Source organism: Paramacrobiotus metropolitanus, unplaced genomic scaffold, assembly GCF_019649055.1.
Source record: "Paramacrobiotus metropolitanus isolate TYO unplaced genomic scaffold, Prichtersi_v1.0 Parri_scaffold0000180, whole genome shotgun sequence".
Lineage (NCBI taxonomy): Eukaryota > Metazoa > Tardigrada > Eutardigrada > Parachela > Macrobiotidae > Paramacrobiotus > Paramacrobiotus metropolitanus.
The window spans coordinates 115,005-129,101 of record NW_026570400.1 but is presented as its reverse complement, the minus strand read 5'-3'; the positions used below and the strand labels follow the sequence as shown (position 1 = coordinate 129,101).

General features: G+C 45.4%; 1 protein-coding gene and 1 long non-coding RNA gene across 2 annotated transcripts; one reads left to right on the top strand and one right to left on the bottom strand.

Moving 5' to 3' along the window:
- Nucleotides 1-4,705: 4,705 nt before the first annotated feature.
- On the bottom strand, nucleotides 4,706-5,586 carry LOC129600510 (uncharacterized). The gene is made up of 2 exons (XM_055499064.1): nucleotides 5,456-5,586; nucleotides 4,706-5,294 (listed from the first exon to the last, which is right to left on the bottom strand). Exons 1-2 carry the CDS (start codon nucleotides 5,523-5,525, stop codon nucleotides 4,735-4,737), a joined length of 630 nt encoding a protein of 209 aa, XP_055355039.1. The 5' UTR covers nucleotides 5,526-5,586; the 3' UTR covers nucleotides 4,706-4,734.
- Nucleotides 5,587-9,233: 3,647 nt separating this feature from the next.
- On the top strand, nucleotides 9,234-10,177 carry LOC129600512 (uncharacterized). Its single transcript, XR_008692073.1, has 3 exons — nucleotides 9,234-9,311; nucleotides 9,439-9,772; nucleotides 9,992-10,177. It is a non-coding gene; the product is annotated as an uncharacterized LOC129600512 (long non-coding RNA).
- The last annotated feature ends 3,920 nt before the right edge of the window (nucleotides 10,178-14,097 follow it).

The following is a 14,097-nucleotide window of genomic DNA, read 5'->3' as shown; positions in this document are numbered from 1 at the left end:
CTGGCGATGCATACGGCAGCCCACGCGTGCATTCTTGAGGCTGACATTACGGGGTATTATGTGGACATGTCATCTATCAAAAAGTTCATTGTGGAAATGCACGATGATTTCACGGAAGAACGAGTGGATTTCTTCCTCGGCGACGCTATTAATGCTGGAATCTTGCTCAAGAAGATGAGCCGCGACGGGCGCTTCGTCCTAGAAGTCGCCGAAGAAGTCAAGAATAACCGCGATCCCGAGACGAAGGTAATCGACACAACTAGCAAGTTTCGTCGGATGATTCGCGTGATCCTTTACCACGGCCGATATGCCATGTCACGCACCGAAATCCAACACTGGATCTGTACATTCGACGTACATCTGCAGGACGTAGACTACTGGCTGGAGCGCGGGCTGCGCCAACTGGTTAACCAGAAACATGTCGTCGTCGTCTACGGAAATCTTTTCGTGGATAGTTGCATCGACCTGTGGCTACGAAGCATTCGCGGCTGCTGTCTCTGCACCACTCTAGCCCAAGCTATCAGTAAGTATTTCTGTATTTTGGAAGTGGCATTCTTGATATTTACGCTTTATAACAGCACAACAACACCGCCTACTGCAAATCATCTTGGCTTGCGTAATTTAACCAAAGTGATTTAAATTGTAGATATCAAAATGGGCACTATGAAGGTGACAGTCAACGGAAGAGACACGGAACAACACTTTGCCGATTGTAGCTTCGGTTACGTGGGACAAGACGGGGATTTGGTCTTCGATGGCGTCATGGAGCGGCTGGACGCAATCGAGCCGGCAAAGAATAATACCACCAACGTAAATCTGGTAATCCGGGCTAGCAAAGACGGACGCATTGAGCGAGAACCAATTATCACGCTCACTCAGCTGAAAGCTACGGGCGGCCGTCCTAAATACGTTCCCCGATCGAAAAATACAGATACCGAGAAGAAAGGCCAGAAGATGAAGGAGAAGGCTGAACGACCTGGCGCTGAAGTGAGCGCTGCTGAACCGGATGCCATCGATAAATTACTGCAGCAGGTTGAGCGCGAAAAGGATATTATGGATAACTGCAAGGCGCTGGTAAATACGCTGAAGGCTCGAGCAACCATGGACGCTAAACATATCGCGTATATCCGTGAGGCTTTGGAACAGCGGCTTGCCAACCTGAAAACTGCGAAGGAGAATTTGGATCTGGATTAAACAGCAGTTGTAACATATCTGATAATTTTGCCGCAGCTGTCTGATAATTTGTTCTAAAATTTGGCCGACTGTTATTTCTTCCGTTTAATCTCACTCTTGTTCTGATTTTATAATTCTCATTCGTACAGATTCTCATATAGTCGTCAATTTTGCTGGTCGGATAGATCTTAATTTGAGATTAATTTTGAATTTATGTAAAGCTTAAAATAACCGGAACAAAATCAGTGTGGGAGAATACGCAGTCGCAGTCAAGTCCGATGTAGAACGGCCAATTAGCAAAGCAAAATCAAACATCGCAGCCGTAAGCGTGAATCAAACGCTAAACACAATTTTAATATTCCATTCAGGGAATAAAGTTACAGAACTCACCAAAGAAAAGTAAAAAGAATGGAAAGAAACTTTTAAAACTTGCAAAATTTGTATTCACGCAGGATTGAACCTTGCATCCAGGTGGACAACTAAATCCTGCTCTTGCCCATACGCTAGCATGGCTATACCACGTTTCTCTTTTAATTTGGCAATCACTAGAGGCGCTGTACTACGAAAGTTCACAATATAATAAAAATTCGCCACTGAAGCAGCTGATAAGTTTAAGATTTCACCACCATCATGATCGCAAAATTCGCGCCGGCAACGGAAATATTTCTACAAGAGTGCCAATAAAAATATAGACACAAAAAAGTAGGATTTCAGAAAATGCAATTTAATTTTTAGGGGTTTCGAACCCGCAACCTTCATTGCACCTGTTGTTGTGGTTCAACAGTTCAGTGCACTACGCCACTACAATCTGCGAAGTTAAACTTAAAATTCGCTCGTCGGGAGTGACCGTAAAATTAGCGGTCTCGAAGCCAACCTAATACTGCATATTGATATAAAAATATAAAACCGAAAAAGAAGGTTTTAAATTAATCGAATTAACTTTAGGGATTCGAACTCTAGACTTGCGAGAAGCGGGTCGGTATGGATTCTCAGTCTAGCCACTACGCTACAAGGTGCTCTACGTTAAAGCCGAGTTAGATTTAACACCGGAAGCGCCATGTCGTGTATATTTAACCCTACTGCAATAAGGCACCAAACGACTAACTCTTCATCCCACAAAGGTACAAAAATATAGGGTAGGAAAAATGTAGTTTTTAACATGCAGCATGCAACCCTGAGATTAAGACTAGCCGTTTAGGAGGTAGAACATGAGGCGAATGGCCATCATTCATAGCCACTGAACTACAAAGTCACACAAATACAGAGGGACAGAAGGCCAAGTGCAAAGTCAACCATTGAGTGTGCATGCAATTTTACTCCCAGCTCTTTGAGTTTGGTACTGATATTCTGGAAACTATTGTCAATACTTTTCCCAAGACGACAACAAGAATATCAAACGAAAAAAAAGGGTAAGTTTCTCAAAATTGCAAATTAGCTGTAAGGGATTTGAACCCGCAACCGTTTCATTTCCCCATTGCTGCAGTTCAACGGTGCAAAGCACTATACTACGCTGTTCTACGACAGTCATTTTTGAAATTGCTCATCGGAGAGGAACGTAAAATTAGAACGGTCAACGGCAATGCATATTCGATAGTATTATAACAAAAATAAAGCCCAAAAAAAGAAGGTTTACGAAAATGTGCATTACTTGTAAGGGTTTTGAACCCAAGGCCCTAAATTGACCGAGTCGTAGCGGAGACAAGGCGAACAACCACTACACTACGAAGTCTCACGGCAAAATAACAAAATCCGCACGGTAAAGGCTGTACAACTAAGCACCGCTCGTTGAAAACTAATAAAAAATTAACAGTATCACACCGAACGTGTAAGTACCCACAAATGAAAGAATTTAGACACGAAAAAGAAGGTTCTATGAAAACGCTTTTTGATTTTTAGGGATTGGAACCCAGGACCAGCAACAGGTAAACGGATTCGCCTGGTATTGTCCTCTTTACTGGACCACTCGACTACAAGAGTCATCGACAAAAATAATGCTAATAACACAGTTGGCAGTATTCATTTTAACACCTCTCAACAGCGATTCAGCCAATATTCCTCATATTAAATCCCACGAATAAGAATATAACGATTCATGAGATAAAAACCAAAAATGAGGATATTTACAAAATCGCGTTTTTATGTGGACTGGAACCTCCGACCTCCAATGACGAAGCAACGGAAGCCTCTACTATACTAGCGAGGTCGCTCTACGCAAAATGTTTGAAAATATCGGCGCCAAAAACGTACACCAACGCTAGTCAATGGTAGGTGTGCCAGAAGCCTACCCACCCAAGCAACCAACTGCGTGAAAACCAATACAATGTCCCAACGGAAGTGGAGTCTCGTGCGGTTATGCGTTACATTGTCCAAAAATTACCGACAACAGCAGCGACAGCGGCTACTTAAACTTTATTAAATTCGCAACTCTCCTAATAAATGACTAAGAGAACCCGCAACAGAATACAACGGAACATCCATAATGTGCAGACCGTACGCAACTTAACCAAGCAGAAAACTAAACGATAAAATGCTCGGACTAGCCCAACGAAGATAAAGAGTGGAAAACTAAAAGATCCACAATATGAGATCAATCGTGTAAAGTACAAATCATAAGGTAAGAGTAAAGCGCAAAAATCCATACGCTTAAAGTAACGCGCTACACACACTCCATTCACAACGGAAGGTACTCTGGATCACAGCGCGAAATCCACCTCCGAAAAATCCATCCAATGATCACATCACGGGGTCTTTGGAGGAGCTTAGACAGCCTCCTGACGGCAATTCTGCCACGCTCGAAACGTTGTTGGGCTTCGGTGCGTTCAGCCATCTTTTGCGCCACAATCTCCGTCCATGCCGTAACACGGTTCTCCAGCGCCTGCTTGGCCGCTTTCTTCCTCTCGCTTGCCGGAGGAGTCATGATAATGCGAACGATTGGGAGCAAATCACGAATTCCGCAAATAAAACTTAAAGCAGCAGAGTTAGCGGAATTAGATCACGGTAATAGTAAATAATTAAATTTAAGTAAAAACTCATACTGGGATACATTCAGGATAGGAGTTTGACAGCCGCCCACGCTGGCGACCGCATACTTCGTAACCAGTGAAGTCCGTTAACACACGGCCTACGGCAGAGCGTGTGTATTGCAGCAACACTTCTTAGCACCGTCAACAATTTCGCTAGAGTGTGTATATTAAACGAATATACACTCAGCAAATTACAACTTTTAATTCATAAAATCGTAACTACCACAGGCTTTTAATTCCTTTTTACAGAATACTTAAAGGCTATAAAATTACGGATCATTCCATCAGTACAAAATTCATGGAAAACAGAGCCATAACTGTAGGCTCAATCACAACTGGGAGGAGAGCAAAACAATACTTGTTTTAAACGCTAAAAGGCAGCAGCTATAAAATTATACATGATTAAGCATATTGTGCTCAGACATGATTAAAGACGCACAAAAAGGCACAGAACAGCAGAGATTCAACAAAAGGGCTCATACAGAGTTAAATCTTACACCACAATTTAAACACACGAACGGCCGATCAACAAAAGTCCTCACTTCCAGTAGTTGTGGGGAATGCCACGCAGAGGGTGACGCTGCACAACGATGTGCTTACGCTTCTTCTTCGGTTTCTGATCGGAGCCGAAGTCTTCGTCCACCCACAGCATGTCCACAGGCAAGAATTCCATCGGGTCTTTAAAATTGAGCTTGTGCTCTGCCCACCAGTCATCCACATCTAAGTCTGGTTCTTTCCAGTCTTCAAGATTGCCAGATCCCCAGATATTTGGAACGGGCTCGTCATCATCCAAGGTGTACAAAATACGGCCACACGAACCCGGACCATTATTCTCGCAGTCAACACAACAGAGTTCCTCCTCCATCACACGCTTGTTGTGTTCTAGCATGCGCTGATGACGCTCACGCGAAGTTTCCGGCGGGTTAAATAGGGATGGCAAACCACATTCCTTCCGCAGACGTTCAGATGCTTCACGTCGAACTGGAGCGTCGGGATACAGAATAAACCCGATCTTCAAGTAATACATCTGCGACTCCGACTGGCGGATGTTCTCAATCTCCAGAGCCACCTGAGCCTCGAAATCCAACGGCTCCGGTTCTACAAAAGTTAAGGCCATGATTTCAGATTAGAAAGCTTGCAGAGCTCCGAAATAGAAATATACGGGCCAACCAAGGAACGCCAAAAGTACACAAACTCAGCGATGTGTTCCTGGTTCGCGGAAACATACGCAACAGATTCAGAGAACTTAACAAACTTACGGCGTTTCTTATCATCCTGTTCCGCGCAAATCAAACGCCCGCGCTCTGATTTGTAAAATTTCATCTCCATTGTATGAAAGATCAGAGATTTAAACCAGAGCAAATGACGGCCAAGGTCTGAAGAGTTTAAAAGCTGCAGCTAAAAATGTAAAAAGCAAGACTAAACAGGAAAACCGCTGACACACCGCAGCTGTGCAGACCGGAAGCAGCTGTGCACTATGAGACTGCCACTGCCCTAAAATTTAACGACACACGGGCGGTTGGTGCAGTGACATAATTGTTTACGTGTTCAAACGAGAAGACTTTGTATTTTTCCAGAACGCAATGATATTTACACCTTTTATGTTTAGCTATACTGTTTTGCTTGGATTTCCCAGGAATTGTGATTTTAAACAATCGGATTTAACACTATTCCACCATTTCCTGCCAAACTGCCCATTTAATATCGTGCAAGGCCGACAACGGTAAGCCAATACATAGAAAAGTTGTGCACTAAAAAGCAACGCTAGAAGCTAATTGTAAAACTGACAGATAAAAGGCTGTACCGAATTGTAAACTCAAAGAAAGAAAAAGGGTACTCATTTCAAACCGTGAAGAACACTAGATAGTGGCGAAGTAGAGGGCACAATAATGTAACAAGGTTAATAAATGCTGTGTTGCAGGGAAACGGCTAAACAGCAGCGCCCATATCATCATCATCATCGCGGCGTGGACGGTGGCGTTTGGCGATTGAAGCATCCAGTTTGCCCGGGCCACGCTTCTCCTGTCCTTCATGTAACAGCCAACGAGTTTGCTGGAGTTGCTGCTGTTGTCGGGATGACGAGCGCGGATCCGCTGCATTCAGACGATCGAAATAGCGCTGCTCTGCTTCCAAGCGGTGATCCTCGTCAATATTGGAAACCAACTCCTCGATATGCTGATTATACGCGTCCACGAGCGTAACAACGGCACCACGGTCTCCCGTTTCCCCGGGACATAATCCAGTGCAGTGAGGAACTCAATGGGGTTACGCACAACATTAATGCCGAAGTTCCGACGAAGTTCGCAGACGATTTGCCCGATGAGCCATCCTTGTCGGAAATCCACTCGCAGGTAACGCAGCAATGCATAATGTGCATCCTTTGACAGATCCAGAGTGTGGACAAAACGGTTATATTTGTCCACCGTCATTTCCGATCCATTATGGTAAATCTTGCCGCGAAAACGCAATCGAGTTTCAGGATGCAGCTCCACATAATCTCTGTCCGGATTGTAGGGACAATTAATCAAACCAGATGGGGGAATATAATTCTTTCCTCCACGAGCATAATCATGCGGAGACGGACGAAGGCCACAATCCACCATGAGATGGGACCATTCAAATGTTGGTTCTGGCCATCCGGTGTGAGGATCCGGATACTGTGGCGGCTGAACATCAGTTAAGACATCTGCCAAAACCTGCACCGAATCTTCCGAGGAACTCGTAGTATCCTCATGCTGAAAGGAAGGATGCGACGGTACTTTCGGGCGATGCATTATAGCAATATACAGTAATTATCAACCGTAAAATCCGTGTAAGAAGGAGCAAATTCTGACGAGGCTGAGAGTGAATTGACAGCTAACATTAATCTGCAGGTACGAAGATCATTTGCAGCCAGCTATCAGCAGCTTTCCTGCGCAGCTGATATGCAAAAAGAGCAACGAACGCTACTACGTCATCGCGGACTGTCCAATGGCGAATGCGGCTACTCAATCCGTACGTACATACAGATTTAATGGGAATTTTCCAAACAATTTAATGCAATAGAAAGTAAAAATTCCAATTCTTAAAATTCAAAAATAAAATAAAATAGAATAAGTGTACAAATTTACACGGCCGCTCGGCCTTTTAATCCAGATTACATAAGGTACAGATCCGGCAAAATTTCGCTAAATCAGACTTCATTTCGGGCCAGAAAAACCGAAGGTTTTTATACAAGTAATCATATGGCGAAATGGCACTGCCATACTTATGGAGTAACCGACGGTGTACTGATTCAACTAATATTTTACGCCATTGAAACGGGATCAAAATTTTAGGGATTCTTTTCTGGATATCCTCTCTTTCGCCGTAATGGCAGATAATGCCTTTTACTTTTAGAACTAGAGGAGATGCCAGGCCGCGTATGCAGATTCCTCCAGAGTGCAGTCTCCATCAACAACGGCGTCCCACAACATCATGTCACTACACTCCATTTGTCGATACCTCCAGAATTCCTGTTTATCAAGGGCGTCATCGGATATTACGCCTTGCGGCCAGAACTGCTCAATTGGACGTGCCCAAGCCGGAACTGGAAGAATTCTGTCTTCTACAATAGGCAAGGCAGTTTTTGGTGGCTGTGACGGCCCAATCTCCATTGCGTTACAGGTAATTGGCGGAGTATCACTGGCCACCGGGGCAACTAGTTCAGAGTGGCCCCCTCCCGGCTGGGATACATTCAGAAAAGCCGGTTCCCTATCATTTGTGGCCATACGCTTTTTAGCATCAGCCGACGGGTCTCTTTTACGCTTTTTGTCGTTCATCTGGTTTACAAGTCTTTCCACAGGTTTCACCACACGCCCGGAGCGGGTTCTAAGCAGTGGAACCGCCTCCATCTGGTTATCCAGATATTCGGCGTACTCAGCATCAAGGCGCGACGATGCTGAATCAACGGATGGAATCACCGGCGGCGGCGCGGGCGCCTCAACTAATTCATCGGGGCATTCCTTCTCCACACAATCGAGCAACTTCGGTAAGTGCTCGTCTTGCAGTATAGTATCAACGTCGCGGAAATTATACGGCTTTAAACGGCTGACATGTACAGTGTCAGTTTTGACATTTCCGCGCCGGTTACTTTTTACTACATAATGTACTGGCCCTGACTGACGCACAATTTCCCATCCAGCGGTCCAACGGGGCATAAGGGATGGATTCTTCCCCACTTTCCGATGGAGTACGTACACCAGAACCTGATCTCCCGGTTTATACGATACATGTGAAATATTGGCATCGTAACGAATTTTGTCCTTAAGTTTATGGCGAAACTCTTCTGCATTCACCAAGTCCAAGGCCTCACCAAGGCCGCGCTGCATCTGCTGTACATATACGTGAGCGGGAATCACGAAATCCTCTTCAAATGGCAGGAAGTTATTTATCGGTAAGCGCATCTCGGTGCCGTGCATCATGAAGAATGGTGAGCGGCCCGTTCGCTCCACAACCTTACTGTTAAATGCCGCACAAAGTGCTGGGAGGAATATATCCCAGTCACTTTGCTGTTCATTAACATACTTCGCCAACGCCTTTTTGATTTCCCCTACACGTTTTTCAACAAGACCGTTACCCTGCTGGTGGCCTGACGCCGTCGGTGCATGAGCAACACCAGCGAGAGCGAGAAGCTCTCTCGAAACATTTCTGACATGAAATTACTGCCGCGGTCTGAAGTGATGTGTACAGGCATACCAAAGACCGTGAGGATACGACGATAAAAGAACAACGCCAAAGTGGCAGCGTCATTTCTCTCAACTGCCTCTGCAACTATATATTTGCTTCCGTAATCGACAGCGATTATTATGTTTTTATTTCCAGATTCCGTCGTTGGGAGGGCCGGAGCAACATCAATTGCCCAAACTAACCGAGGAGGAACGGTCAGGTTTGACTGGAGAGCACCGGCCGGTGCCGTAGCAAGAGGATTTTGTGCAAGGCACGCCGGGCAAGAAGCGCAATGACTTTTAACAGACTCGAACATACGGGGCCAATAAAAATACTTGTACATCCTTTTATAGGTGGCCAGGACGCCCAAGTGTGCCGCTAGCGGGGAATCATGGTTATCCTGAAGGAACTGAAGCCGCCAGTGAACAGGTACATACATACAGTAATAGATCTTCCGGTTTAATTCGAACTTGTAGTATACGACGCCCTGTTTCACTACAAATTTGTTTAGGTGCAATTTCTCGTGCTCTGACATCTTTTCCTTTTTATTCTCTAGGAGCAATCGCCATCTGACAATGCGAGCGTCACGAGACTGCTCCTCGGCCCAGTGTGAAGCTTTGTCATCAGTAATCAACTTTTGGACTTTATCGGCGTCGAAGGCCTGCATGTCCTCCTGGGAGACTGCCTTAACCTCAGCCGACATCATTTCGAACCGGGTGTCCACGTAATCTCTCTCCAAAACCGCAAAGCAGCATTCAATCATCGCTGCATCACCGGCAAAAGGCGAAGTTTGCCGATAGTCAAATTCGATATCCGAATCGTCGGAGTCGGGTTCCGGTTGCTCTCCTGGGTTTCTACTCAAGGCGTCAGCAATAACGTTCTCTTTGCCAGTATGTGAACAGGCTTAGTATTAAATTGCTGGATATATAACGCCCAGCGCCCGAGGCGGCCAGCGGCATCGCGCATATTATTTAAAAACACTAATGCTTGGTGATCGGTTTGTACTTCGAACTGATAGTCAGACAAATAATGCTTCCACTTCTTTAAGGCACAGATAACCGCGTAAGCTTCAAGCTCAGTAGGGAAATACAGTCTTTTCTGTGTTTCAGTCAGCTTGCGGCTTAAATAGGCAATAGGACGCCAATTTGTCGGCACATCCGTCGGTTTATCCTTGGGACATTGCATAAGGACTGCACCCACAGCAATAGTACTTGCATCGACAATAACACGCGACAAAGCCTCCGGGTCATAACGGGCCAAGACCGGCGCCGTCACCAAGGCCTCCTTCAGTTGTTCTACAGACCTACACTGATCCGTTCCCCATTCAAAGGTAACTTTTTTAGGAATCAACTTTTGAAGCGGCTCCGCAATCTCTTGAAAATTCTTAATAAATTGGCGATAATATCCCACCATGCCTAGGAACCGTAATATATCTTTTTTGTCTTTTATAGGGCCGAATTCCTTAACCGCCTGGATCTTCTCTGGATCCGTACTTATACCGAACTGATCGACCGTATGACCCAAAAAGGTAATCGAATTAACAAATAATTCTGTTTTTTCAGGGTTAATGGTCCAGCCGCATTCCTGGAGCCGCAAAAAGAGCTCCTGTAAATCACGCATATGATCTGCCAGGTTTTTACTGAAGACAATAATGTCATCAATAAAAACCAACACGTTCCTCCACTTCATGTTCGCAAGCGTTAAATCCATGGCGCGCTGGAAAGCCGAAGGCGCGTCCTTCATCCCAAAAGGTAAGACTTTGTATTGAAACGTGAACTCCTCACCAACCATTGTGGTTTTACATCTGTCTTCCGGTTTGATTTTTATTTGCCAAAAGCCACTCTTTAAATCAATTTTGCTAAAAACCGTAGCTTTATCGAGGGCATTTAATATGTCGTCAACTCTGGGAAGCGGGTAACTGCTGCCCATTAATCTTTCGTTAAGCTTACGGAAATCCACGGTTAAACGCCGGGATTTATCCTTCTTCTTTACGATGCAAATAGGACTGCCCCACGCCGAATTTGTTTGCTCAATAATGCCGTCTTTAATCATTTCCTGAGTTTTAGCCTGGAGCCATTTCCTATCTTCAAAAGACGTACGATACGGGGGAGTTCTAACCGGCAAACTTGTGCCTGTATCCACGGAGTGCTCATAAATGGTACAGCATCCCACAGGGCGGGCTTTAGTCGGTAGAACTGATTTTGCCTGATAGAATATAGCCTTTAGTTCATCCTTGCTAGGGCAAATATCTCCCACTTTGATCTTTGAGAAAGTTTCCTCTGTTTCAGGATCAACGGCACTGACGGCGGGTGGCGGCAACTGCATAGCCACACATTCGGTAATTTTTCTTGGCACTGGAATGCCCTTGTCATCACTGGGAACACCATTAATCGCTTCTTGACAACTCTCCTGAAACTCTGGAGAGTCCATCTGATATACCGCATCGACAAGCGCGACTTCGCCAAGGTTAGTTTCTTCGTTTAAAACCAGCGGTTTGTCCGAGACATTTACAACGCATACTCTACAATTACCATACTCATTAAGCGTTAAAACGCCGTCCAGTAGTACCGCATTCTTGTTTGATTCAGGAATTTTTCCTTCGTAGAGAAAAGGCTGAGTATATAAATACTCATCCTGAAATTCCATGAATTGCTCATCAGACATAGACGTCGTAGCGCGGATAATTCCCTGCGAGTGGGGTTGAATTATGACCGGCGAAGCTGGAAACAGCTCCATTTTAAAGCAATCAATCGGGCCGGGTTCTGGCTCGAAGCGGTAAATATCCTGTTCTACCGAATTAATTTCAACCTGCGCTTGTGCCTGTTTCAGATGGGCGTCCCTGTACGCCAGTTCGATGACATCCTTCGAATACACGCATGCCGGAATATCTGAGGACTCACGGACATCCTGTGACCGCTTGGGCAAGTTTTTAACCACAGGCAACTGCTGAGTGGGGACTGGCGGCACGGTTTCGGCCGACTTCTGGCTCGCAGCCTCGCGCTCTGCGAACTCCCGCCGAATTCTGCGGCTGTAACTGGATTTTTTACGCCTGGGAGAATTCCTTCCCGAACCTTCCGGTGATGGTTCGTAATTTCCCACGGTAGGTTGTGCTGGATTAACAGCTGCAGATTCACTCAATGCCTTCCGTTTCTGAATTTCGTTCCAGATTTCCCACTGCTCGTTAATATTAACATTTGTCGAGACATCGTAAGTCGTTCTGGCATCCTCTGAAACGAACTCAGACGGCTTCGGCGGCGGTGAGTTACGAATCATTTGAGAATTTATTTCCCTTTGCTTCTCCGCCTGTTTATCTTCGAAGGAGACCGGACACGGGCCGATGTTAATGGGTTTCATTCCATCAGCAGGGATGAAGCTACCATTTTCGAATTCTCCTGCCGGGGCTGGATTATCGACAGAAAAGGTAACCTTGCGTTTTCCTGTAACTTTCTGCGCGGCCAACTGTTCATTTCTTTTAATTGTTTCAAAATGCCGACGGTCATTAATTGAATTTCGACAAACATCACAGTTTTTCTCGTACCGTTCGATTTCTATTATGCAGTCCGGCCAGTAAAACAATTTTACTAAATACGGATATAATTTTTCGTGCCGGCCGTATGCTTGTTTATGAATTAGAATTTCGTGGAAGCAGGCGATTAATTTCTGTCGCCATTGATGCGGCACGTAAATTCTCGGACATGCACCGGAATGATCAGGTACTCTACACAAAATCCCTTCGCAGATTATAAACCGATTTATTTCATACTTGGTAAAATTGGTATTAGCATGCGACGGCTTCTTGTACATTTTATACCACATCCGGCTATCAACACATTGCTGTTGAGTTTCGCGCCAAAACTGCGGATCTCTGAAGCGTTGCTCCGAGGGAAACAACTGTTTATCCTGTGGCCTATCCATCGGCGTCATCCATTTCTTCAACTCTGGATTGCGTGCCATAAAGGACGGATAATCGTGGACTTCATCAACGTCTCTGCGGTCACGCTCAACAGGTATGACATTCAACAGCTTATTGTCCATGCTTAGACATTCGACAACCTTCGCTGATTTTTCTAAAACGCCCATGTAGAGATATTTTGCCGCAGGATGTTGTTTCAGTACTGCGTCCACTGACGAAATTTGGATTGGAAGTTGCAGGGAGTCGTCACCCCCACGAACTTGACTGGAGCCGGAATTAGACACAGGGCTGACCGATGCCGAAGACGAAGTACTAGGACTGCTTGCCGAAGACGGCTGTGAAACTTTTTCCTTTTTAATTGGCGGCTGGAAAGACGCCTGTTCTCTCCCCCGCGAACTTGACTGCATACTATTTGCAATTGTTTCACCGCCTCCCCCACGAACTTGACTTGGTTCTGGGTTTTTCTCCGTCTTAATCTCTTGCTTAATTGCAGGACGAACGGGTTCATCCACGACGGAAGCTGCTCTAGGGAGATATTGACGAATCATCTCCTGTACTACACTGCGCACAAACTCTTCATCACGCTGGTCGGATCCCTTTTTGGCCGGTGCCACCTGTACGGGCACAATTTGTTTACCTTCCGTTTTCACCGGGGCTTCAGCCACTTTAGTCACTGGTGGTGGCGCGACTGGACGCGGCCACTCCTGCTTCGCTTTTTGTAAGTGTAGGATACAAATTTCTGGGTCAGCTTTTGCCAAAATTAAATGTGCAGACTCGTATGGCACAAATTTTGCTTCCTTAGCGACACCAATGCGCTCAGTTAACATCAAGGCAGGAATTGCAGGAGACGGCTTAACTCCCGGAGGAATTAGCGGGTCAAAATCGTGAGCGCGGATGACATCCGACATCAGGTGAGTTTCGCGGCGAAAGAATGCCGGAGCGTTAAGCTGTCTACGCGAGAGGCGCCAAGTCATAGTATTCATATCTAAGATAAAAGGCTTTGTAGCTAAAAAGTCTAAACCTAAAACAACGTGGTCCCTATCGAAAGTGGAACTCACAAGCATTGCGTGCTCAAAAGCCATCCCAAATTCATGGATGGTGACCACCACCGACAACGGCTCAATCAACTGTCTTCCCTGGTAAGCTGTGTGGACAACTCTGCCTTTAATGTGATCCGGGCAACGATGTATATTTAATTTTAAATCTTTAGCCATTTTTAAAGACATAACGGAAATGCTAGAACCAGTATCCAGCATAGTCTTTACTTTCTGATAATTTATGTCGATTACAGAATACCAAGCC

Bases quoted from the DNA above. Each gene is read 5' to 3' on its own strand.
- LOC129600510 (XM_055499064.1), bottom strand. From the start codon at position 5,525: ATGGAGATGAAATTTTACAAATCAGAGCGCGGGCGTTTGATTTGCGCG. The intron at 5,295-5,455 runs GTAAGTTTGTTA...TAACTTTTGTAG, and splicing joins ACAGGATGATAAGAAACGCC to AACCGGAGCCGTTGGATTTC.